General features: G+C 39.4%; 1 protein-coding gene across 3 annotated transcripts in view; it reads left to right on the top strand.

The window, feature by feature from the left end:
* Positions 1-1,648: 1,648 nt before the first annotated feature.
* The window catches only part of LOC149322718 (protein OS-9-like), a 43,968-nt gene continuing 19,165 nt past the window's right edge, over positions 1,649-26,451 (top strand). For all 3 annotated transcript variants that reach the window (XM_089482000.1, XM_089482005.1, XM_089481994.1), the window contains exons 1-4: positions 1,649-1,836; positions 14,484-14,660; positions 15,427-15,490; positions 17,773-17,849. In XM_089482000.1, coding sequence (XP_089338126.1) covers positions 1,678-1,836; positions 14,484-14,660; positions 15,427-15,490; positions 17,773-17,849 — 477 coding nt within the window. In that variant the 5' untranslated portion in view covers positions 1,649-1,677. The remainder of the gene's footprint in view (positions 1,837-14,483; positions 14,661-15,426; positions 15,491-17,772; positions 17,850-26,451) is intronic.

Genomic DNA, 26,451 nt, shown 5'->3' with positions numbered 1-26,451 from the left:
CACCTCAACGACTCCTGATAATTGTCCATCTCAACTCTTGTGAAAGACCTACAATGACAGAAAGTCCACCAGCATCAAAGACAACTGATTCCACTCTCAAACAGCTCTTAAATGGATAGGATGAGTTGCTTGGCTTGAAGTGGGTGTCTTTTAAATGGAAACTTGGGGGCAAGAAACAGGCCTGGAATCCCATGAAGAGATTTCTTTGACCCGTCCTGTTATCTACCACACAAACAGTCCTTTCCTCTAGTTCATCTTTACCTATCTTTAGGAATTCTAGCTATATATAATTTTTTACCTTTTGCCTTTTTTATTGATTTATATAAAATTATTTATATCTTATATTTATTTATACACAATAAATTTATATTTTATATAAATTTTACTCTTGTATAAATAAACACTAATAATAATAATAATAATAATAATAATAATAATAATTTATTTTCTTCTTATCTGCTTTCCTCACATCCATACATAGTGATGGGGAACACAATGGCTTGGACTATTCTGACTTTAGTGCTCAGTTGTATGTCTTTACTCTTTAGGATCTTGTTCAGTTCTTTCATAGCTGCCATTCCCATTCTTAGTCTTCTACTAATTTCTTCACTGACGATGATCCCACTAAAGTAGCCATCAAAGTGTGGAAATAATAAACAGCCAACAACCTGTGGAAAATAAGCTGGTTTTAAAATAACATTAATTCCTAAGGCTGCATCCACACTGCAGAAATAATCCGATTTCATAGAATCATAGAATCATAGAGTCGGAAGAGACCCCAAGAAGGGCCCTGATCCAGTCCAACCCCATTCTGCCATGCAGGAACTCTCAATCAAAGCATCCCCTTTGACAGATGGCCATCCAGCCTCTGTGATTTGACACCACTTTAACAAAATCATGATATAATAAAAGTATAGTACAATTAAAATAATTAACCACTGCAGGTTAAACACTGGAAAGCATAATAAAGCATAAATCATAAATAAACCACAAAATTGTAATATAACAAAACTATAATATATTTAAAATCATTAACCATTGCATATCAAACATTAAAATCATCATAAATCATAAACAAACCACAAAATTATAATATAACAAAAGTATAGTACAATTAAAATAATTAACCATTACATATTAAACATTAAAGCCATCATAAATCATAAAACCATGATAACAGGAGCAGGACATGATGGGCAATCACAATAATAATTATTTTATTCTATTTTATTTTATTTGCCCAAAATGCCAAGCATTGAGCCATGGCCATTAAAACTGGTATCAAAGCGGATTATTTCTGCAATGCGGATGGGTCCTTTCGCCTGAATCCACGCAGATCTTCAACATTCCATCCCTGCAGCCGCTTCCCATTCTGATTGGCTGCTTCCGTGCTCAACTTCGACCAATAGGCTTTCGCTCCTTTTTTTTCCTCTTTAATTAGCATGCGCTCGCTCTTCAGATTGGTGGATTTAGTGAGCCAATCCCGTTTTACCAGGTTCCTTTTTCCTCGAGGAAGCCTCCCGCCCCCTGAGTAGCCACGCCCCTTTAGAATGAACCAATAGAAAGGCCGCCTAGGGATGACTGACGTCTATCCGAGCCAATAGGCTCTTGAGTTCTGGTGCCCAAAGTAAGGGCGGAAGTGGCCGTTGCCAGTCAGAGGCGTCTGAGGGGGAGAAAATGGCGGCTGCCCAGCTGTGGAGGTTTTGGGGCCCTGCTTTGGTGCTCTTCTTGGCGGCGCTGGGAGGGAGCGAGGCTCTCGGTACCTTGAACCTCCATGAGCTCAGCGAGCTCAAGTACGGGATCGAGATCGGGGCAGAGCCCGTCATGGCTGGGCAGGTAAGGCAGGGCTCAGCCCAGGGAAGGGAAGGAAGGGAAGGTCCGCAGCACCCACACGGCAAGAATAATCCAGTTTGAGACCGCTTTAGCTGCCTTGGGAATTGTAGTTTATTGTGGCAGCAGAGCTCTCTCTGACAGAGAAGGCTCAATTAAAGCGGTCTCAAACTGGATTATTATTTCCGCACTGTGTTTTGGGCCAAACAGTCCTGAGGTACTTGAACCCCTGGGACACACTGCGGAGTTAATCCAGTTTGACACCGCTTTAAGCTGCCTCGGCTCCATGCTGTGAGGCCCTACGCTTTGTACTTTTGTGGGCTGTTTGGCCCTCTAAATATGCTCTGTAGCCATAATGCATCTTGACACCGCTTTAATCTTCCCTGGCTCCATCCTGTGGGATCCTGGGATTTGGAGTTTGTTGTGGCATCAGAGCTCTCTGAGAAGAGTAGGCTAAACCTCTCACAAAACTACAAATCCCAGGACTCTATACCATTGAGCCGGACAGTTAAAACAGTGTCAAACTGCGTTGTTGTTTTTGTTGTTCTGTGCCTTAAATCATTTCTGACTTAATGGCAACCCTCAGGCTAACTTATCATGCGGTTTTCTTGGCCTCTTTTATTCAGAGGAGGTTTCCTGTTTCCTACATGAAATTCATTGTTGCACACGTCGCCTGAAGGCAATTTTAGACTTATTAAATAGTTTTGCCCACGAAACAAAGTTTGTGTTCATGGAACTGTCAAAAAGCGAAAACATCCCTGCCTCAGCCTCCAGGCGGGCGGTTCTGGCTCTTGAAGTATTTTGGATTTCCAAATTCCGGATAAGGGAGACTCAGCCTGTACTGTGCTGCCTCCGCATCTCCATTGCTCCAGGTAGTTCTTCAGACGCTGCTGCTTCTGCATGACCCGTGACTTCTCCTTAAGCCTCATTTCCACACCGGTTGGGTAATGCTGCTACATTGCATGTTCTCATGTTCAGCCCTGGAGTGTCTTAAGCGAAAAGGCTCAGATAGCTTTGCTTAAGACCTCAGAAAGTGGATACCAGTGCAGAGTACACAGTAGTTGGTTAGTTTACATGATACAAAATGTGATCTCATGCTTTACATCTTACATGATCTAAAGCAGATATCTACCTTCAGAACTCCTGTGTTTATCCCATTCAGTGTTATTTACCTGCCCCTGGTGTTCACTAGCGTAATGCCAAATGCAGCCAGTGTAACGTAGACTGTGCTAGTGAGTCTTTCCACCAGAGCAGTTCAGTTAGATCTTGATTTCTGTTTTCCCAATCTAGGACAGACACTACTGTGGGAAGAGCTGTGAAAATTCAGTGTGCTATATTTTTCTGAAGCTATATAAAAAAACCACTGGTTTGGATTTTGTGGTGATAGTACTAAACTTACTTGGGTTGTTGCTGTTGTTGTGTGCCTTCAAGTCTGATGTATGGCCACCATATGGCAACCCCCTCTGAAGAAACTTGCCAAGAAAACCCTGCGATAGGTTCACCTTAGGGTCACCATAAGTTGGAAAGAACTTGCAGGCCTGGCTGAGAGTGTGTGCCTTGCCCAAGGCCATTCAGTGGGTTTCCACGGCCAGTCAGGGATTTGAACTCTGATCTCCAGAGCCAACATCCAGTGCTGAAGCCACTATACCACACTGGCTCTTCAAACTTACTTGGTAAATGGTCATTATTAATAGAACTGATGAAATTATTATTTCAGGAACGTGTTACTGGATAACAAAGACCTGGTGCTATTTCTGTAGCTTTGTCTTGACCTGATGGGTAAGGTGGGGAATATAATTGATTCCCTTTACAGCAGAGTAGGAACAGATGTACTTCCTTTCATACCAGGCCAGTATAGTTATATTGCAGTATGGAAGAGGGCTTTCCCCTTCACTTTAATGTGCACCCACCTTCATTCCAGAGGTTCTTCTGCATGCCATGAGGACAGTTGTTGGATCAAAACAAAGTATTTACACTATTGGCTTATGATAACCTTTTCAAAGTAGCTAGCTGTATTATGGTATAATGCTTATAGTTGTGACTTCTGGGCATCCAAGAGTGCACTGTGTATATGAGGAGTATGGAAACTGGGCTAATTTAACATATTTGGGATTCCAGTTTCCTCCTCTTTAGAGTGACAGTGCTTCACACTTCTAAAGGTCGCCTTGGTGAATATCTGGTTATTTTCAGAAGAAGCTGGAAAATTCCTCATTGTCACTTTTTTCTTCTTTTTGCAAAGGCAAATTGGGGGGGGGGGGGGGGGGGAGGGGCTGAAAATGCCAGAAAATATGTAATCGACCCAAACCACAACTGGAGTTTTTTGGTGTCACCTGTAATGGAGATTTTCCTTGTTTAAAGCTGAGAGTATATAGTCTACATTGTAACCCTACGAAACCTGGCTGGTTGAATTGGCGGTCTATGATTGAAAGGGATGCAGAAAAGCACATAGGAACTGTGATTTGATCATTTTAAACCAACAAACTAAAAACTGGATTCATTAACAAATCAAACAATGATTTTATCCTAACACCTGGCTGAACAAGACTATGTGTGAAAGGGATCCGGGAGTCCAAGTAGACCACAAATTGAACGTGAGTCAGCAATGCGATGCAACAGCTAAAAAGGCCAATGCAATTTTAGGCTGCATCAATACAAGTATAGCATCTAGGTCAAGGGAAGTAATAGTGCCACTCTATTCTGCTTTGGTCAGGCCCCACCTGGAATACTATGTCCAGTTCTGGGCACCAGAGTTTAAAAAGGATGTTGAGAAACAGGAGCGTGTCCAAAGGAGGGTGACTAAAATGGTGAAGGGTCTGGAAACCATGCCCTATGAGGAACGCCTTAGGGAGCTGGGGATGGTTAGCCTGGAGAAAAGAAGGTTAAGAGGTGATATGATAGCTCTGTTTAAATATTTGAAGGGATGTCATATTGAGGAGGGAACTAGCTTGTTTTCTGCAGCTCCAGAGACTAGGACCCAGAGCAATGGATGCAAGCTCCAGGAAAAGAGATTCCACCTCAACATTAGGAGGAACTTCCTGACAGTAAGGGCTGGTCGACAGTGGAACAAACTCCCTCGAAGTGTAGTGGAGTCTCCTTCCTTAGAGGTCTTCAGACAGAGGCTGGATGGCCATCTGTCAGGGATGCTTTGATTGAGATTTCCTGCATGGCAGGGGGTTGGACTGGATGGCCCTAGTGGTCTCTTCCAACTCTATGATTATAAAACTGCAGCAATAACAAAGATTCAAGGAAGGGTTGTTGGACTAAAATTCATTTGGCAGCAACTGTGAAACAAAGAAAGTGGGTTCTAGTCACTTGTAAACATTCATTATATTTAATGATGCATATTACATAATAATATTTCCTGGAGAGCAACCATACAGGAAAACAACAGAGAGTCTTGTGGCATCTTAAAGACAATAGCGTCTATTAAATTCTGTTAAGAAGCCCTCTTCAGCAGATTCATGGAGTTGACAGATTCTTATATAATTTTGTAATTATTATATAATGTTTGTATTACTAGGGGATATAGCTGAACTGCAGTGCAAAAGAGCCACATATTTTTAGAACTCTTAATGCTTGTTATATCAAATAGTATTCAGGAAGGCTCTTAAATTTCTCTCCTGGATAATCGAGGAATAGCACAATTAGAAAATATCTGATAAAATTAAATGAGGCAGAAGTCATAGAGGAGGGGATTTTTAAAAATGCAGTCATGGTAGTTGTTTAGGGGAAGTAGTGCTTTATATGTGAGTCTACATGTCTGTGTATGTGTACATAACTTTCTAAAAGCCTGCAAAGGCTGGAAAATATCCCAACCCCTGCCCTCATGTTTCAATGTTTTTAAGGCATTCTTGGCTTCTTGGTGTCTGGCCAAGGTCAAAGGGCAATAATGATTATCCATGTTCCAATTCCTATTTTCAGATCTCGCATCAAGATTGCTTGGCTGCTGCTCTATTTCCCACAACCCATATTTTTGCCCTCAGCAAGCAAGTGAAAAAACAAACAAACGCATGCACAAATAGAAAAACCCTTGCCCTGTTTTTGGCAAGTGGCCTTGGTGGCTCTGTGTTTATGACTTCAGCAAGAATTGCATCATCCTACCTGAAGCTTGCAACATCTGTACTTTATGTGACCCTGGGGAAATCAAAGATTTACTTGAGGTACCTTTAAGTGCTGCTGCTGATCTAATTTGCAGATCAAATAGGGTTGCCCCACACTCACATGACTCTTTTGCTTCCTTGCTTCTTGGGTTCTAGCTTTAATCTAGAGCAGGGGTGCCCAATTTAGAAGGAGGTAAGGGCCGAAATTAAGGTCTGCTAGGTTGTTCGGGCCACCAATAGGTTTAGGACAGGAAAATGTAGGACATTTAGTTGACATGTAGGACATTCAAGAAAAATGGAGGACATGACCAAATAGAAGCTGGAAGCATATAAATGTAAATCCATGCTTCTTAGCCGTGCTGAAAATGGAAGACATTTTGGAATCCCTCCTCCTGGACAGGAAGGCTGAGATGGGAGACATGTCCAGGAAAAGGAGGGAAAGTCTGGTCATCCCTTCCTTCCTTCCTTCCTTCCTTCCTTCCTTCCTTCTTTTGCTTGCTTGCTTGCTCCCTCCCTCCCTTTCTTTCTTTCTTTCTTTCTTTCTTTCTTTCCTCCCTTCTTTTTTTGCTTCTTTATTTCCTCCCTTCCGCATTTCTTCCTTTCCCTCCCTCCCTCCTTTATTTCCTTGCTTCTCTTTCCTCCCTTTCCCCTTTCTTCCTTTCCCTGCCTCCTCCCTCCCTCTCTTCTTTCTTTCTTTTTTCTTTCTTTTCCTCCTCTTACCCTCTCCCCTTCTTTCTTTCCTTCTTCACTCCCTTGATTCTTTCTTTCCTCCCTTCTTTCTTTCTTTATTTCCTTCCTTCTTTCTTTCTTTCTAGAGGAGGCAGAGAAGGAGGAGGGGAATGGGGAGATAAGGACGCCTGCGCACCACATTGTCCTCCTCCTCCTCTGCCAAGTCATTCGCCTTTGAGCAGTCTGGGGGTTTTGCCAGGCGGGCAGCCTTGCTGACTCAGCAGAAGAGGAGGAGGACAACTCACTGGGCAGGGGTCCTTGTCTCTTTCCCCCATTGATGGGCGGGCCGCCTTGTGAGAAGGGGGAGGGGGGAGGATGGGGATAAGAGACAAGACAACTCGTCCACCGCATTGTCTTCTTCTGCCAAGCTGTTCATCTTTGAGCAGCAAGGCTGCCTGCCCAGTGAAAACCCAGGCCATGCGAATGACACAGCAGAGGACAACCCTTCCCCCCCTCCTATGTCGAGTCGCTCACCTTTGAGCGGCCTGGGGACTTTGCCAGGTGGGCAGCCTTGCAAGGACGAGATACCTTTTTGTAGGCTAGAAATTAAAATTGTCTTTCAGACTTGTAGTGTTCTAGTGGCTTTTTAGGGGGAGGGTTACTGTTTACTGTAGTCGCAAGTGCTCTTGGACTACAACTACTATCATGTCTCAGTGCGAAACATGCTGGTTAAGCTTGGTGAGAGTTGCAGGGCGCTGCTGGCCTACATTCCAAGCAGTGAGCATGCACAATGTACAAGGGGGTGCTGGAAAGTTCTCAATTTGACCAAGAAGGGAAAGACATAGAGCCATGAAACTTACATATATTCCATATATTCACTTTCTTTAGCCCTTCCAAAAATATTTCTCATACCTGAATATCACAGAAATACTGTTCTGGTACTGTCACTTTTGAATCATTCAAAATTTCCCTTCCTCTCAAACTCTTTTTAAGGTTTGGAAATTGTCACATGGAGCAAGATCTGCTGAGTAGGTTGGATGGTCTATGCACTCAGACCCCAAATTTGTCAAAACATCCATTGTCTTGCCTTCCCTGTGAGCAGGTGCATTGTCCTGAAAAAGGAGAACATTTTTTCTGCAGCCTCCCTCTTCTTTTTTCCTTCAGTGCATCCTTTAATAGGCACAGCAAGTTAGAGTAGTATTCTACATTAATTGTTTCACCCTTCTGAAGATAGTCATCAAAATACCTTCCTTGTCCCCAGAAACTGTGACCATAACCTTTCCTGCTGATCTTTGAATCTTGAGTTTCTTTAGCCATAGAGAAACCGAGTGCCACCACTGCAAGGAACATTGTTTGCTCTACATATCATAGTGATGTATTGTAATCATGTTTTACCAATAGTGTCAAGTCATTCCAAAAAAAGTATCACTAGATCACTCAAAATGCACAAAATCAACTTTGAGGTATCCACTCTATTTCATTTCTGGCTAGCATTAAAATATTTTGGCACCCACTTGGCTGACAGCTTCTGCATAGCCAGCTGCTCAAGAATTATAAATTCTTTGCGTTTCTGGGATCTCTCTAGTGCAGGCCTGCACAACATATAGCCTGGGGGCAGCATGCGGCCTGTCAAAGGATTTTGGGTGGCCCGCAAGGATGTGGAACGACTTCAGAGCTTCTCTGCTGCTTGGCCTTCTGAGGAAAAGGATGGCTGGAGGATGAGGATGGATGAACACTTGCAATGCTCATTCACTGCGTGCCTTTCTCTTGAAGAAAGGGCGAAGCAGGGGAGGGGGAGGAGGATGGAATTAATATTACTTATATTAATTATTATCAATTAATAATTAATGTATTAATTTATTAAATAACATTTAAATAAAACCTATGTGCGGCCCGAAGAAGTTAAGCTATTTTAATTTTAGCCCCTTCCTACTGCCAAGTTCTGCAGGTCTGCTCTAGTGTCTCAGCAATTGTTTTAGCTGAGATTTGCCACTCTGCCAAAATCAGGTCATGAACATGTTCAACAGTTTCAGGAGCTGGCACTGCTGAAGGGCTCCCAGACCTTACTGCATCTTTGGTCCCAAAATCTCCATCAAATCTCCTTTGATGAACGACAGTGAAAGTTGGCACACCACTTCTTCACAGTTGAGTATGATGGGCACTTGTCACCCAATGTTTGCACCATATTCTCATGGATTTCCTTTGGAGTTTTATTCTGCAGAAACAGGAACTTGTGATGGCCTGGAGTTCAGCACTTGAAAAGCCCACGTTTTTGACATGGTTCTGTCATTTATCTGGGGGGGAAATCAGAAATGCTGATGAAACATCTGAAACAAACTCTTCAAGAACATGGCTACACAGCTCGAAAAACACACAAAAAGCTATGGATGCCGACCATTAAAGCCTTTGACTTCAACCGGGGTATAATCCTGCAAACAAACAAACAAATAAAAACCATGCATTATCCCTGGTGCTTGTCTTTTTGTTCTGTCTGATCCAGGCATGCCCTTTGTCCAGCATCCCCAACACTGGTGTGTTTTAACTTCCTTGGGCCATCATGGGCACCAAAAGCACCTGCCAAGTCATCCTGACTTCATCATGTTCCCCTCTAGATATTATGATTTTATATATATTCAGCATGAAGGTACCACATAATAACCTTCTAAATGGTCTGGTGTTTCTTGCTGGCTTATAAGAGGCTCTGTGAGCAGTAAAGCAAAGCCAGTTGTCCCCAAAGACATCTTGTGGTCCAGCGCCACTTTTCTGGTGTGTAGCTTCAGGTGTTGTTGGGCAAATCTGGGAGCTCATTCACAGTTTAGTTGGGGAACTGCTTTGCCTACTGGCCTGCTCATCCGATGATGACCTTTGGAGTCCTTTGCTTTATTCAAAGATCCTGTGTCCAGTGAAGAGTGTGTTAAAATGGAATTTGAGAACATCATTTGATCACCTTTAGAAATATAAAAATTGCTGATTAAAAACATATGCTGTAACCGACCCCAGAATAAGATTTCAGTGGACTTTTGGAGACTGTCCTTCCAGTACTACTTGAGCCATAGATCCCTATCTCTGTGCACTAAGTGCATAACACTGCAATTTTATGCTGCTCAATAGTAGTTTCCACTGAATTCATTTGGGATTACTCCCAGGTAGGTAGCTATACATTGACAGTCTAGGTCAGCTGTATGTCAAAAGGGGCTAAGTGGATGTTTTGTTTTCAGTAGTGCTCATTTTAGTTTGGGGAGCAAAAGAAGAATATTAGAGTTCTTGCGCAAAATCCAGTGGGGCTCTTCACTGTCTATTCCCGGCTTCTTGTACCTCCCCATGTGCCCTAAAAACCTGCTCCTAAGAGCTGAGAGACTCTGTCCATCAGGTTTTTGGTAACATGGAGAAGACAGGGAAGAGTATGGGGGCAGGGGATAGATTGCTAGTGTTTCTACACTGTTGTCCTATTAACCTCAATTCAGGTATGCGGGTATCTTTTAGTGTAGGAAGAGTAATTTACAAGAGATCTAAATCTTTTATCTGCTTTTAAGCTCAGGACTCTGTGTGTGTGTGCATGGCATGTTCAGGTAGATGTACTGTGATTTTGCAGTAATGCAGAAAAACCATTAAATGTAGTAATGAGCACAGAGCCTAGGTTCCTGAAAAGCTCAGATTTCAAAGCAAAAGAAAGGAACAGTCTGCCTTGTAGTTGAGAAATAGTAAAAACCAATGGCACTGAGACAGATTGTCCTTTTGAGGCCAATCTTCCAGTCTTTTAAGCTACAAGGAAATGCCTGTACATGTACATCAGGCACATGCTTGGGGTTAAGTCTCTCTCCACCAGGATGATGCAGCTGTACAGAGTTCATTCTCTTGCGCCCCTTTCTCTGTAAGGAGGCCATACTGGGTTTGCCTAGCAGCATATAGACTCACCTAGCACCAGTTTTATTTATTTTTAATGGGCCCCGGAAGCTGCCCACTGAAGCCACACATTGGTGCTGATGCTAGTTCTGCTTTGGCCTGTTATCAAGGTTAAATTAAAGTTCCTTTTCTCCCTTATCTGCCTTCTGCTCTCTTTTGATGTCATAGAATCATAGAATCGTAGAGTTGGAAGAGACCACAAGGACCGTCCAGTCCAGTCCAACCCCCTGCCATGCAGGAACTCTCAATCAAAGCATCCCTGACAGATGGCCATCCAACCTCTGTTTAAAGATCTCCAGGGAAGGAGACTCCACTACACTCCGAGGGAGTTTGTTCCACTGTCAAACAGCCCTTACTGTCAGGAGGTTCCTCCTAATGTTGAGGTGGAATCTTTTCCTGTAGCTTGCATCCACTGTTCCGGGTGCTGTTCTCTGGAGCAGCAGAAAACAAGCTTGTTCCCTCCTCAATATGACATCCCTTAAAATATTTAAACAGGGTTATCATATCACCTCTTAACCTTCTCTTCTCCAGGCTAAACATTCCCAGCTCCCTAAGTCATTCCTCATTGGACACGGTTTCCAGACCTTTCACCATTTCAGTCACCCTCCTTTGGACACACTCCAGTTTCTCAATGTCCTTTTTGAATTGTGGTGCCCAGAACTGGACACAATATTCCAGGTGGGGCCTGTCAGTCCTGTCTACATGCTAATGGTTGCAGTACAGGTTACCCATATTACTCAGGTCATACAACTCTGCTTTGCTGGAGAGTGTAAGCTACCTTTCCAAAGGGGTGTCAAGTCACAGAGCTCTGCTTTGTTGCAGAGTCTAGACTACCTTTTCAGACATTCCATTGAGACTATATACTGCTATTCAGCTAGTTACCTGTCATGCGCACTGCAGAAATAATCCAGTTTGAGAGCACTTAAACTGCCCTGGCTCACTGCTAGGAAATCCTGGGAATTGTTGTTTGTTGTAGCACTAGAGCTCTCTGAAAGAGAAGGCTAAATGTCTCCCAAAATTACAGTTCCCAGGATTCCCTAGCATTGAGCCAGGGCAGTTAAAGCGGTCTCAAACTGGATTATTCTGCAGTGTGTTTTGGATCATAGTTAGGCTGCCTTTGATGCTGTTGTTAGATGTCATAAATGCTTGTTATGTTGCAGATAACCCATAGATATTATTTTTTAAAATGTACTTCCAAGTGGCAAGATTTGTTGAGAGGACGTTTGCCGTTACCTTTTTCTGAGTCTGAAAGGTTTAACTTGCCCAAACTCCCCTCCCCCCCCGGGGGGGGGGGGTTGCATGAGAATTCAGACCCTAGTCTTCCAGAGTCCTGGTCCAACACTGAAATCACTACACCACACTGGATCTTTTTTCCATTTTGTCCACCCACCTCCACACTTGGGCCCCATTCCCACTGGCGGGTTTGCTCCTGAAGGAACTGGGCAGATTCAGAGGCCCCCTCCCGAATCTCTCCGTTAGCAAGTGCCCACTACAATTCAGGTTGAACTAAGCACAGGAAGACCTCATTTTAGAGTTGGCTTTGTATTTTTGTTGTGTACTCACTGTTGATCATGTATTTAATCTTCAAGGGCGTAATAATAAATAATACCACTCTCCTAATGATGTAAATATGTGTTATTCTTATATGAATACATGCACTACTAATATCCTATCTGCAGATTTTCCCGTCCTCCATATCTAGATTCCTAGAAGTTCACCTTTACATTAAAGTTCACAGCTGTTCATACTCTGGATATGTATTCCTAACTAATTATGTCACAAGGAAGCAAGTGAAGAATTCATTGTCCTAGTGTAGGAATTTCTGTGTCTGCGATGTATTTAAAGGTAATCCAACTTTCTTCTACTTTCTCCTACTTTGAGGGGAGGAATGATTGGCTCTCCAGATGTTTTAGATTACAGCTTCCACAGTCTCTTACAATTGGCTGTGCTGTTTGGGACTCCATTTCCTACCCCTTTTCTAACCATTGAAGGTGATCAGGAAAACAGCACCCCTTCATCACCCACTGCTTTGTATGAAATTGATTTGCAGAGCTGCTGGGAGGATCAACACAGTGAAGACTAACTTGAGAGGAGGGTTTGCATTGCACAGTTGGCAGGGAGAAATATCTATAGCTGTTCTTGAGTTCTGGTGTGGTGCCGAATGCAGATGGTTGTGTTTAACAGTCTAACTGATGAAAGGAATCCTAATCCAGGAGAAATGTGGCATATAAATAAATGAAATAAATATCAATAAAGGTGTCTGAAGTCTGCCTTTGCTGTGGATCTTCTGAGGAACTATATCAGATTCCATAGAAGAGGCAAATGGACAAGATGTTAAACTTGCAGGCAACCATCCCCTTCCCCAATCTACAGAGGAGTAAATAGATGAACAGAAGGGAGCACGTTCCGATGGTAGACTCGCAGTATAGCTTCTAAAATATGCTCAAATTAATTTTCCTTGGGTGGGGGGAGGGAGAGAACAGAAATCCACTACCATCCTGGTTTCACTATCAGAACATGTAGCTGATTACAAGCATACCTCAGTTAACAAAACCTCTACCAACAAGCTTCTTTTTACCTAGTCATTTTATGCCTGCCTAGCCCGCCTCCGTTTACTCATCTTCTGTCCAGTTCAAGGGTATTTTAGCAACATTAGCATTGGGAGCATGGTAAAGGAAGGCTGGAGAAACACAGATATTTGTGTCAGGTTTCAGCAGCATGATTTCTGGAGTAAATAATGCAATGGTACTGAAGGTGGGAAAAGGTGGATTTTTACTCTTGCCAATCCTACTGTAGTTGTGTTTAACTGCCTACAATAGGGAAGATAAATAGAAGCTCACTCCAAAATTCCTTATGGAGCATGCATGAAAAGCAAAAGGGGGAGAACAGATAAGCCTGCCTTACTATCCCCCCTCATTTTTTTTTAAAGAGCATAGATGTATAAGCTTGGTCACCAAAACAGAAATCATAAGAAACATGGAGGCTGGCAAAAGAAAAAAAAATTGTCCTTGGATGCATTTTGAAAGAAGCTTTCAAGGCTGAAGGTGGTTTAGTTTACTTTGTTGTTGCTAACTGCCCTCAAGTCAATCTCAACTCATGGCGACCCTATGGATGAGACATCTCCAAGACCTCTGTCCTCCACTGCTCTGCTTAGTTCCTGCAAACCTATACCTATGACCTCCTTAATAGAGTCCACCCATCTAGCATGTGACCTTCCTCTCTTCCTACTTCCCTCCACCTTTCCCAGCATTATTGTCTTTACCAATGAGTCCTTTCTTCTCATGATGTGTCCAAAATACGACAGCCTCAGTTTGGTCATCTTGGCTTCCAGGGAGGTTTCTGGCTTGAACTGCTCCAGGCCCCATTTGTTTGTCCTTTTGGCTGTCCATGGGATCCTTAGCTCTCTTCTCCAGCATCACATCTCAAATGAATGGATTTTCTTCTTATCTTCTTTCTTAACTGTCCAGCTCTCACATCCATACCTGGTAATAGGGAATACTATGGCTTGTACGATTCTAACTTTTGTACTCAGTTATATACGAGTATCCTTGCATTGTAGGATCTTCTCTAGTTCTTTCATAGCTTTCTTCTTCTGATTTTCTGACTGCAGTCCCCATTTCTCTCAATGTTTGATGCTAGAAATGGGAATTCTTTTACTGTTTCTATTTCTTCATTGACTAGGTTGAACTTGTGAAAGTCCTCGGTGATAATTAGTTTACTTACGCAAAGCTTACCTGATCTGGTTGTTTTATTTCATATGCCCATGTTGTTAGTTTTAAATAAAAAGTTTGCTGAAACTTATTGAACAACTTTTTTGAAGGGAGGGAATATAGGAACCAACCCCTATTCTTTCCAGATTACTTCTGCCTCTGGTATCAAAGTTTCTGTTAAAGAAGTAACAACCAGGAATGCATCTGCTTCATTAACTGAGTTATACCTATACTCTCTTTTCACCAAATTCCCTTGCTTCTGTCTTCCTAGAGTAAATCAGCTGATGTGGTGACCATCTCCTCAAAATACAAGCAGAAATATGAGTGCCGACTGCCTGCTGCTGCAGTGAAGATACACCAAGACAAAGAGGAAGATCCACAGAGCTATACTGGCTTGGGAATCTCAGAACTGCTGAAGCCAATGGAAGCAGCACCTTGCCTTATCAAGGTATCTTTATACAGTGGTACCCCGGGATATGAATTCACCGCGTTACGAAATTTCCGGGGTACGAAAAAGTTCCATTGGAAAAAACTGTTCCGGGTTACGAAGGATTTTTCGGGTTACGAAATTTATTTCGGCGCGAAATTCAAATCGGAAGCCGCGGCTAGCGGTTTCCAGCGCCTTTTCGGGTTGCGAAATGTATCAGGTTACGAACGGCGCCACGGAACGAATTAAATTCGTAACCTGAGGTACCACTGTATTAGAGTTGGACGGAAGGGCCATTGCAAGATAAGATTCATGCAAGAGAAGTGGTTGATACCATACCCAAGACCTTTGTGAATCAGTTTTCTCATAATTGAGGTGTTCCCCCACCCCCCTACCCCACCCCTGAGGCATATAAAAATATGAGGCCAAATAAGCAAAACACATGTTTCAGTAATTGTTATAAGGGCCCTTGGAGGTAGACCTCTACTATTTCCGTTTCACAGCTGTGGAAACTGAGGTTGAGAGAGTGGTTTCACCAGGACTTCCCTGAATGTTTATGGAATCACAGGGCAGGTATGATGTTGAGGACCTTGCAAGTGATTCCAATTATGCATGTGAAAGGGTTCTGGTGAAAAATGGCAAGGTTCACCTGTTGGTATACATGGACACCAGGATTGCAGAATTTGGGTAGTGGTACTTCAGGAAAATTCTAATTCAAGAGGGGACTTAATAGCATTTTGCTTCAACCAGAAATCTTGGGCCTTAACACTTCTCCCTTTTCTTTCAGACTAAGGACTGGTGGACATATGAGTTCTGCTATGGGAAACACATCCAGCAATACCACATGGAAGGTACTGTCTTCTCCTTTGTCACTTGTCTGCCTGCTTACCTGCTGGGTCTAGGTTTAAGGCAAGTTTAAATTGGGCTCGTCATAGATGCTAAGTTCTTATAGGTTAAAGAAAGGTAAAACAAAGCCATTCTTTACAGTGTGCATAGTTAAACTATGGATTTGTTACCACAAAGTATAGTGATGCCCTGGCAATCTGGAAGCATTCAGTAGGGGACTAGGCAAATTCATAGAGGATAATTCTGTTAATGGTGGCTAGTTGTAAGAAAGTTACGTATTGCATCCAGTATTTGAGCGACAACTTAATAGTGGTTGCTGAGAAGAATGTGAAGAAGGTTGCTGATGCAATCATGTCTTCCTTCTGAGTCCCTATAGGGATCTGTTCAACCATTCTAGAAACAGAAAGCTGGACCAGGTAGGCCTGATCAGACAGCTTTTCTTATATTCTTCCAAACTGCCACAATGAATCATAGTCACTGTCAGTACCTCACTGTTTACCAATCCCCTACCATACCTATATGTATGTGTTAAACCAGTTTCCTTCTTTCCTTGACAGATTTCTCTGAACAAATTAGATAGTTAGGCTACTCAATACTCCAAAAACTACACATCCTGGGATCTTATCTCCTACTCCTGCCACACACCATGATTCAGCTAATCTTCAATATAAACTGTAGAAATTGCAGGAGGATGCATGACCCCTTCCTCCCAGGCCATTGATTTCTCAATCTGAACTTTTCAACTTATTCACTATAGAAATGCCCACATAGACATTTTCTTTCCTTTTTTCTCTCTCTCATTTTTTCTCTCTCTCTCTCTCTCTTTCCCCTCTTCCTTTTTGTGGCTCGAAAAGAGGCAAGGCCAGCCTGTGCCAGGAAGGTCCAGGTCCCAGACTACACTGAATACATCTGAAGGGAATCCAGTAAATAAGCAAATAAGTAGTGGCCAAAGACAGGGGGAAACAGATTGGCCACATGAGAAGCAGATTGCATTAAAAGAAAAAATAACAGCCAGGATTTTAAGACTTTTGTCAGGACACTTCCACCCTGTGGTTGTACTTTCCATACACTTGCCTTTCCTAGCCTGGAGCTGTCAGCTCAGTAGACTGCACCCACCTTCTCAGGCTTGTTTGATGGGAACAAGGGAGATGGCCTTCTTGGTGGCTGCTCCTAGACTTTGGAAGTCCTTCCCTAAAAAAGCCAAGTGTTCTCCTTTCAGTGGCAAGTTAAAAACATTTTTGTGCCTTCAGGCTTTTTCAAACTGATGAGGGTTGGGTGCTATGCAACTCAAATTTTAAGGTTTGTATAGAATTTTTAATACATTTTAATATTTTAAACATTTAATCTTTTAAAACTTTATAAATAATTTAGGTAATTGTTTTATAAACTTTATATTTAACGCTTTTGTATTATTTTTAATTTGTGTTTTTTAAAATGTGTTTTTATCACCTTGAGTCCTGATGTTGGGAGAAAGGCCAAATAGCAATAATTATTAATAATATGCACATTCTTCTAGCAATCCTTACAGTGCCCTTCAGTGTTAATCCCCACATTGCAGAGTTTGGCCAGGGTTGGCTCACTGCTGTCAAACTAATAGCTTTCAGAATGTTAACTTATGCAGAGCATAATGGTAAAAAAGAAAGGTCTATCTCTGCCTAATTTTCAACTGGAAAGAATATGTTTTCTCCATGCCCAGATTCCTTCTTATTAATAGTTAACATCTTTGCTTTTATATCAGTACACAGAATTAAAACCTATCCATTTGGAACTATATTTTTCCCCATTGAAGTCCCTAACTTCATGTCACAAGATTGATGCCTATAGAAATAGGCCCTTCATTTCTAAATTGTTACGTTTTGAAGGGAGAGTGACTGCTGGGACCTCCATTTCTTTTTAATGATTTGCTTCAGGGATGTGGATAAAATAAAGCTTTTAGCATTGTTCCCAGAAAGCTAGCTATTAGGGCTATGGGGATGGGGGGGGGGTTATATCTAGATTGATGACCTGAATTTTGAACTTGAAGTGATGATGCAGCTCAGTCTAGTTTCTGGTCCATGTGAGTCTTATTCCTGCCATCAAAAGAACAACAGCAGGGTCTTATGGCATTATGCATTCATAAGAAATGTAACTTGTGATAATAAATTGTAATATATTATTTATAATAAATGTATAATAAATTCAATCTGGCATGAGCTTTTGTGACCCCAATCTGCTTCATCAAGTGACCAATCTTGTCTTCCAGGTTACAAGCAGGTCATTCACAGCTTCCTCTCTGTTTCTTTCCTAGAGTCCGAAATCAAAGGTGATATCCTGTACCTTGGGTATTACCAGTCTGCATTTGACTGGGGCAATGAAACGGCAAAGGTGGGTGTTCTACAGGCTGTAGATTGTTTTGTGCATCTAGGAAGGGCCTGAATGGATGTTTTCCCCTGGGAAGAACATGAAGACTTAGAGAGGAGATAGCTTTCTTTCATCCTTCCCAATTGCAATGCTTGAGCTGAATTTGAGAAATTTCAATAGAAAGTGAAGATTCTGAACATGCCTTTCTCTTTGCACATCAACTGTCTGTTCCACTTCAGAGCATTCAGATCTGGAGTACTTTGATACCAAAAACTGCACTGTGTTGTGAAATCAATTGAGTGGAACATCAAAACCAGACATCAGTAAAAACTATTCCATGTTCATATAGTATTAACTCCCATGGTGCTGCTGCTGCTTATTACTATATCACACCTTTTCCCCCAAAGCAAGACTCAAGGCAGCTTACAAAAGTTAAAATTGTTATAGCTTAAAAAAAATAAATGTACAAAAGTTCAAAATATTATTAAACTATCAATAGAATTTAAAGCATAACCATTAAAAAGAAAAACAACTATGAAAACAACCCAGCACCTTACACCCTTTCTTTCTTTCTTTCTTTCTTTCTTTCTTTCTTTCTTAATAATAATTTTTATTGGTAAAAGAAAAGAGGGAAAAAACACTATTATATTACACATAGAATTTAGCACATATACATACACATGATTGCATATATTACATATTCACATACACATAATTATCTACCTATAATTATACAACCATACATACAAAAAAGAGAGATTATGTAATGTTCTATTTATTCCTTAAATTGAAGTTCTCATATTACTCTGTCTTAAATAAACAGCTACTAACATTTCTCTGTCTTGTCTTTTCTTTCCTATATCTTCTCTTCTTAAATTTCTTTTCTTTCTCTACTTTAACTATTTACCTATCTTCTTCTTTATCTTGCTAACTCTAACTCTGTCCTCCTGCTACACATACACAACCATTCTTAACACTCATTCAAATTGTCTACAGTTTGACTTCCTATTTTTCCCTCCGATACACCAATAAATATTGGATACTTGTACTTTCTTATAATAGTAGAAGGTTCCCATAAGAGTTGTCTCTAAATATAAGATGTAGTTTATTTATCTTTTTATTATACATTGAGGATCACAATCCTTCCCCAATAAGTGTTGAAAAAAATTATTAATTTTCCCCAATCTTCTAAGAACCTGTCTTCTAAATTGTTTCTTAACAATTGGGTAAGTTTATGCATTTCCATCCCTTCATAAAGTTTTATTAAAGAGACCCTAATTGAATCAATAGGAATTGATTATAACTAAATGAATTAGAAACCACTGGAAAGCAGAAAATTTGATAACAGAGAGGATAGATAAGTAGAATATTGATAAGCAAAATATTGATCATTTGAAATTCTTATAGGAGATATAAGATATTCCTATATAGTTTTCTTTTCATGTCTGGTTAAATATAAATTATTGTTTCCTCTCATTGGACATTAAACAAGAAGATAGAAAAAGTGGATAAAATGGCTTCTAACAAGAAAGCACAAAGCATGAGCCAGAGTACACAGAGGAGAGGATCATTTGAAGGCACTATTAAAGTAACAGACCCAGTAGTACACATTCTTGATTAAATACGCATGATGCGCCAGGAAATGAAAGACCTCCGACAGGAAATGAAAGAGGATTTGAAAGAATCAATTCAAGAACTGAGAGAAGAGATAAAAGAGGTGAGAGCTGAAATGAGGAAAGATCTTAAGAAGGAACTGGATATATATGGGAAAAGAATGGACAAAATGACGACAGAAATTAAAATTACGCAAAAGGAAATGCAAGAAATAAAAGAACGAACCAAGGACTTAGAATCGATATCTCGGAAAGTCATAAGCACACAGGAACAACAACAAAACACAGAATTAAGCAACGAACTACGTTATCGTGACAGATGCATCAAGATTCGAGGAATTGAAGAGAAAAATAACGAAGACTTAACAGAAAGAATCCTCCCGGACCTGACCAAATATGTAGGTTTACCAGAAAGCACTATGGAATTAGAAATCGATAAAATATTTAGAGTAAACTCAATACAGGCTCGGGAAAAGAAGAAGCCACGAGACGTAGTGGTATGTCTAGTCCGGACAAAACTTAGAGACTTAATAATACAAAAAAATTACAACATGAAGCTTTATATCGAGGGGAATGAAACCAAAATATTTAAAGACTTGCCCCCACAGATCCTGACTGCAAGAAACAAATATAAATCGTTAACACAAACACTGTCTAATTTGGACATCAACTATAAATGGGAAAGAATCAAAGGATTAACCTTTTTCCACAACCAAAAAAGATTCAAAATCGACAACGAAGAGAAAGCTGCAGAAGCAGAAAGAAGATTAAAAGAGAAATATAAAGAAAGGGATATAGGAAAAGGAGAAAACAACTGCCACAAAAAAGAATGGAGAAACAACAACAACAAGAAAAAAAATAAGGAAGAGAACGTGGAAAAAGTTTTTAATCCAGAAGAAAGTGAGGAAAGGAGAGGAGAGGAAGAGAAAGGAGAGCGAGAAGGAAGGGAAGTGGAAGATATCAGAACCCCTGCACTACAAAAGGGAAGAGAACCGGAACTGCTATTGGACTTGTGAGACCTAGAAAAGCAGTTGGAGTGAAAAACTTTTAAGCTAGACATTTATTTTAATCTCTTTTTTTCTTTTCTATTTTATTTGAAAACCTCTAAAAGACAATAAAGGAAACTAAAATAAAGATTTGAAAAGGGGTGGAAGGGGTGGAACAAAATCAATAACACTAACAATAATAATTGAAACAACAAAAAGTGAAAGATGAAAATAATTTCCTGGAACATCAAGGGAATTAATTCAAAATACAAACGAAGTATAGTATTCCACTACCTGTAAAAAACAAAAGGTGACATATTATGTATTCAAGAAGTCAAGATAAAAGAAGAAGACAACAAATATATCAGGAACCCCAAGTTGGGACAATGTTTTGCGTCTCTAGCTGAGAAAAGAAAAGGAGGTGTCGTGATATACATAAATAGAAAATATCAAGCGAAAGAAGCTTTTAAAGATAAGAATGGTTCACATATTGCAGTAGAAGTCCAAACTCAAAATGGGCTAATATTAGTAATAGGAATCTATGCTCCCATGAATAACCAGAGTAAATATTATGCAAATCTTCATAAGCAAATAAAAAATATGGAATATGCAAATTTATTACTGTTGGGGGACTTTAATGCTGTCATAGAACCCAAACAAGACAGGAAATCTAATAGAGGGAGGAAAATCCGGAAAAATCAAGGTAAATTGCCCCACACATTTTTTGAATTAATGGATGATTATACATTGATAGATATTTGGAGATATAAATATAAGGAGATGCAGGGCCCCACCTTCTACTCAGAACGTCATGATTCTTTTTCTCGAATTGACCTTTTCCTGATAACCAGAAAGATTGCTAACCAGATTCAGGACATGGAAATATTGCCAAAACAAACATCTGATCATAATCCAATTATGTTAAAATTCTATGAAACAAAATTTCAAAGCAACTGGAAATTACAAAGCACACTTTTAAATAATGGAAAAATCAGAGATCAGATTAAAAAGGCATTGAAATTCTACTTCGAAGAAAACAGAACAGAAGAATTAAAAAATAAATTGGTGTGGGATGCCAGCAAAGCTGTAATTAGAGGGTTATTTATTAAAATACAATCTGAGATTAAAAGAAAAGATGCGGAAAAGGAAAGGAAAATAGTGGAAGAGCTGATGATGAAAGAGAAAGCTTGGAAGATGACAGGTGACAAAAAACTAAAACATGAAATGGAACAACTACAACATCAATTAAGACTCCTGACACTGAAGGAGATTAAAAAAAAACTTTAAAAAGTGAGACAAAGACACTTCGAAGCTGGAAATAAAGCGGGGAAATTATTAGCAAATAAACTGAGGAAAACGGAAAGCCGGAAAATGATTCTAGAATTGAAAAATAAGGATAAAAGGATAACAGACCCAGATGAAATTAACGAAACTTTTAGACAATTTTTTCAAGATTTATATAAAGCTAATCCAGAAAACTCAGAGGAAGGAAGTGGATTATCCAACTATTTAGAGAACCAGAAGCTATTTACCTTGACTGAAGCAGAGAGGAGCATATTAAATAAAGAATTTACAACAGCTGAGATATCACAAGCAATCAAAAAACTACGACTAAATAAAACTCCTGGGCCAAACAGCCTTCCAGCAGCTTACTATAAACAACTGGAAGAAATAATCATTAACCCGTTGAAAGACACATTGAACGATATAAAACAACATGGGATTCCTGAATCTTGGAAAAATGCTTACATCACACTAATTCCAAAGGAAAACAAAGAAAGAAGTGACCCAAAAAATTACAGACCGATCTCTCTGCTTAATACCGATTACAAGATATTCACTTTAATATTAGCAGAAAGATTGAAAGAAATACTAAATCGATTAATCCATGAAGACCAGAGTGGATTCCTGCCAAGAAGACAAATGAGAGACAACATAAGAAGCACAATTAATATATTAGAGCATTTTGAACATCACAGTGGGAAAAAATTAGCAATGGTTCTATTAGACGCAGAGAAAGCATTCGATAGGGTCAGATGGTCCTTTATATTTGATATCCTAAAAAAAATAGAGGCAGGTGAAACCTTCTTGAAATGGATCCAAGCTGTATATAAGGAGCAGAAAGCCCATATAATAGTTAACAATACAAGAACAAAGGAAATTAAGATAGAGAGAGGAACTAGACAGTGTTGTCCCCTGTCCCCTCTATTGTTTATCTTAACCCTGGAAATCCTATGTAATCAAATAAGGGCGGATCCAAAGATTCAAGGAGTCAAGATACAAGATCAACAGTTCAAGATAAAAGCCTTTGCTGATGATATCATTTTGTACTTAGAAAATCCTATCCCCAGTATCCCACATCTCAAAAGCTCATTACATGAATATAGCTTACATTCAGGATTTAAGATCAATGAGGAAAAATCAATTATAATAACCAAAAACATGTCAGAAATTGAAGAAAAAGAACTTATTGAAAAAACAGGCTATAAAATTGCAAAGAAAGCTAAATATTTAGGGATCACTATAACAAAAAGGAACATTGATCTCTTCAATAATAACTATATCACGACATGGAAGAAAATTAAAGAAGATCTGGGAAAGTGGTCTAAACTCAAACTATCTTTCCTGGGAAAAATTGCGACGATCAAAATGAACGTGCTTCCAAGACTAAACTTCTTATTTCAAAATCTACCAGTTATCTCCCATATGAAATATATAGACAATTGGCAGAAAGAATTAACGGAATTCATCTGGAATGGCCGGAATGCAAGAATAAAATGGAAAGTACTAACGGAAGAAACATCAAAAGGTGGATGTGCATTACCAAATCTTAAAGCCTACTATTATGCGTCCAGCCTATGTTGGATTGAAGACTGGGTTAAATTGGAAAATAAAAGATTATTGCTATTGGAAAGCACACAGTTACAATTCGATTTCCACGCATTCATGTGGTACAATAAAATCAAAGCGAACAAAGTGTTTTCACATCATTTTATAAGAAACTCTCTATTAAAAGTTTGGGTAAAAATCAAGGAACTTTTCTTCCCCAAATTACCTCTATGGGTCTCTAGCCAAGAAGCCTTATTCCAAAGAACTAGAACATATGGCTCTTCACGATGGTTAACATATAAAGAACTCCTAGAAAAAACAGGGGAATTTAAGTCCATACAACTTATGAAAACAGAAGGCCTACTGGAAGATTGGTACCTGTATAGGCAACTATGAGAAAGATTCAAAATAGATAAAATAAATCTGAGTATAAAAAACCAATCTGAAATGGACGAAATATTTTTTGATAAGAAAGGAAGACATATGTCCAAGTTTTATAAAGTTATAAACAGAAGATTTTTGGAACAGGAAACAGTTAAAGATACAATGATAAAATGGGCAAGAGAGATTGGCAAACCTATAGAGATGGAAAATTGGGAAAAGACCTGGCGAGAGAGTAGCAAGTATACACTATGTCAAAATTACAAGGAAAACTTCTTGAAGATGTACTACCACTGGTACATATCACCGAATAAACTAAACTTAATATATAAGGCAGGTAACGCAAGATGTTGGAAATGTCAGAAACCCAATGCTAATTTTTTCCACATGTGGTGGGAATGTAAATATGCTGGTCAATACTGGAAAGAAATTCACTGTGCAATATTAGACATGTTCCAAATTCCTATCACCTTTGATCCCCTCCTCTTTTTGCTGAACATGACTACCACAATAATGGATAAAAGTTTAGAGAAGAAATATAGAAGAATAAATCTCTATACGTTAACGTCAGCCAGAATAGTATACGCCAGCTATTGGAAAAAACCTATAATACTCACAAAAGAAGAATGGTTTCATAAACTATTAGAAGCAATGGAAATGGACATTCTAACGGCTCGTTTGAAAAACACCCAAACAGAAACAATATGTGAAAGAGAAAAGGAATGGCTATGCGTGAAAAAGTATATAAAGGGGAAAATAATCTGATAATAAATATGTGCTTATGGCAGAAAGACTAGAGAAATAGCGAACACCAATAATAAAGAAAGACAAGGATAAAATAGACTTAAGGTTTGGTATAATAGTTATTCTGAATAGGAGGAACCTGCAGAGCGCAGACTTTCTTTTTTCTTTTCTGATATATCACATTGATGTTGAAATACACTTTGTTATTAGAAGAACTGGTACAACAATTGAAAATTAGAGAAGAGGAAACAAACTTATACGAGATAAACAAGAATGGTGGAGATCACTATGGAAGTGTAAAATACATGATGTAAACTTTGATGTAAGATCTAAGATATGACTAATGGATGGATGAAAGCTGATATGTTCCTTTATTGTGTTGTAATATGTTTTATGTGTATGTCTTAGTTTGTTTTGTTACGTGTATTTATAATTAAAATTCAATTAAAAAAAAATAAAGTTTTATTAACCAATCGTCTTTTGTTGGAATATTGTCGCTTTTCCATGTTTGAGCAAGACAAATGCAAGCCATTGTAACCATATAGAATAGTACTTTGCCATATTTTATTTCTAGTGTCTCATCAAACATTTCTAGTACGGTAGGTAAAATTCTGGTTTAAGTTGGATTCTTTCCTCTAATATCCCACCAATTGTGTCATTAATCATCTTCCAATAATCTTTGACCAGATTGCAGGACCACCAACAGTGATAAAAAGAACCATATTCCCTTTTACATTTCCAGCATGTTGGATTACTGTTTTTAAACATTTTGGAAATCTTGTCTGGCGATAGATACCATCGATAGAATAATTTGTAAAAATTCTCCCTTAAACTTTGAGAGACCGTATATTTGTAGCCCTTTGACCAAACCTTTTCCCATTGGTCAAGTTGTATGGGATGGCCAATATTCCTTGCCCAGGATAACATTTGTTCTTTTATATAGTTATCTTCCGTGTCTAGTTCAAGTAGGGTTTTGTAAATTTTACCAATTAATTTGTTTTCTTCTTTCATAAATATTTTCCCTAGGTCACATTTATCTTCTTTCAAATCAAACCCGTATAATCTTAAATCCATTTTATATCTTTCAGTTATTTGCCTGTAGGTAAACCATCCTATATCCCATCCCAATTCAGTAAGATGTTCTTTAGTTTTCAATTCTATCTTGCCATTTTTAACCTCCAGTATATGATCGTATGTGTACCATGATTTGGGCTTGGCCATTTCCTTCCTATAAAAGGCCTCCAATGGTGAGACCCAACCTCTCATTTTTGATAAGCTTCTTTTTTTGTATTTGTCCCATACTTTAATCAGTGGTTTTCTAATGGCATGATTATAGGAATTTCTCTTTTGTTTATCTTTTTCGTAAGCCAGATATGCGTGCCATCCTAGATTTATCCCATCTTTTAATTCTAAAAGTTCTTCATTTTTTAAGGAAACCCAATCCTTCATCCACCAAAAACAACATGCTTCAAAGTAGAGTTTTAGATTTGGGAGCCCTAATCCTCCTCTGTTCCGTGTATCATGCAGTGTTTTTAATTTCACCCTTACACCCTTTCTACTCCCTCTTTGCCCCCACAGCGTTCAGCCTTCAAAGACTTGCTCAAACAAAAGTCTTTACCTGCCTACAGAACACACACATACAAAACATCTTGTGTCTTCTGTCTCCTTAATTAAAATGTTTTTATTATATTGTTGATGTTAGAAACTCGTATTTGCATTGTTTTTAATTTTAAGGGGCTTATTTTAAAATCATTTAAATTTTAAGGTGCTTTTATAACTGAATTGTAGTGATGTTTGTGACCTTCTTAAAGAATATAATCTGAGAAGCAAACTACAGCCTTGTCTGCACTGACCAAAAGGCCCATATTCCTGCTTGTCCTGGCATTATACTACATTCTAGTGTGAACAGTCCAAATAACATCCAGCACATTCAGCACCAGAACTGGGGTATAACACCCTTGTAACAGATTTTAAAAACTCACTTCTTACTCTCTATCTCCCTGGAAGATCCAGATCTTTCTGTTCCTGTGCTGAGGTGGCTTTCTGCATGGGCATCCTGGTGAATCTCCTGGC

The sequence above is a fragment of the Sceloporus occidentalis genome, unplaced genomic scaffold, assembly GCF_023333645.1.
Source record: "Sceloporus occidentalis isolate IW3139 unplaced genomic scaffold, rSceOcc1.0.p SCAF_1, whole genome shotgun sequence".
In the NCBI taxonomy this organism is placed as follows: domain Eukaryota; kingdom Metazoa; phylum Chordata; class Lepidosauria; order Squamata; family Phrynosomatidae; genus Sceloporus; species Sceloporus occidentalis.
The sequence above is the reverse complement of the archived record's forward strand: the minus strand, read 5'-3'. Positions and strand labels throughout refer to the sequence as shown.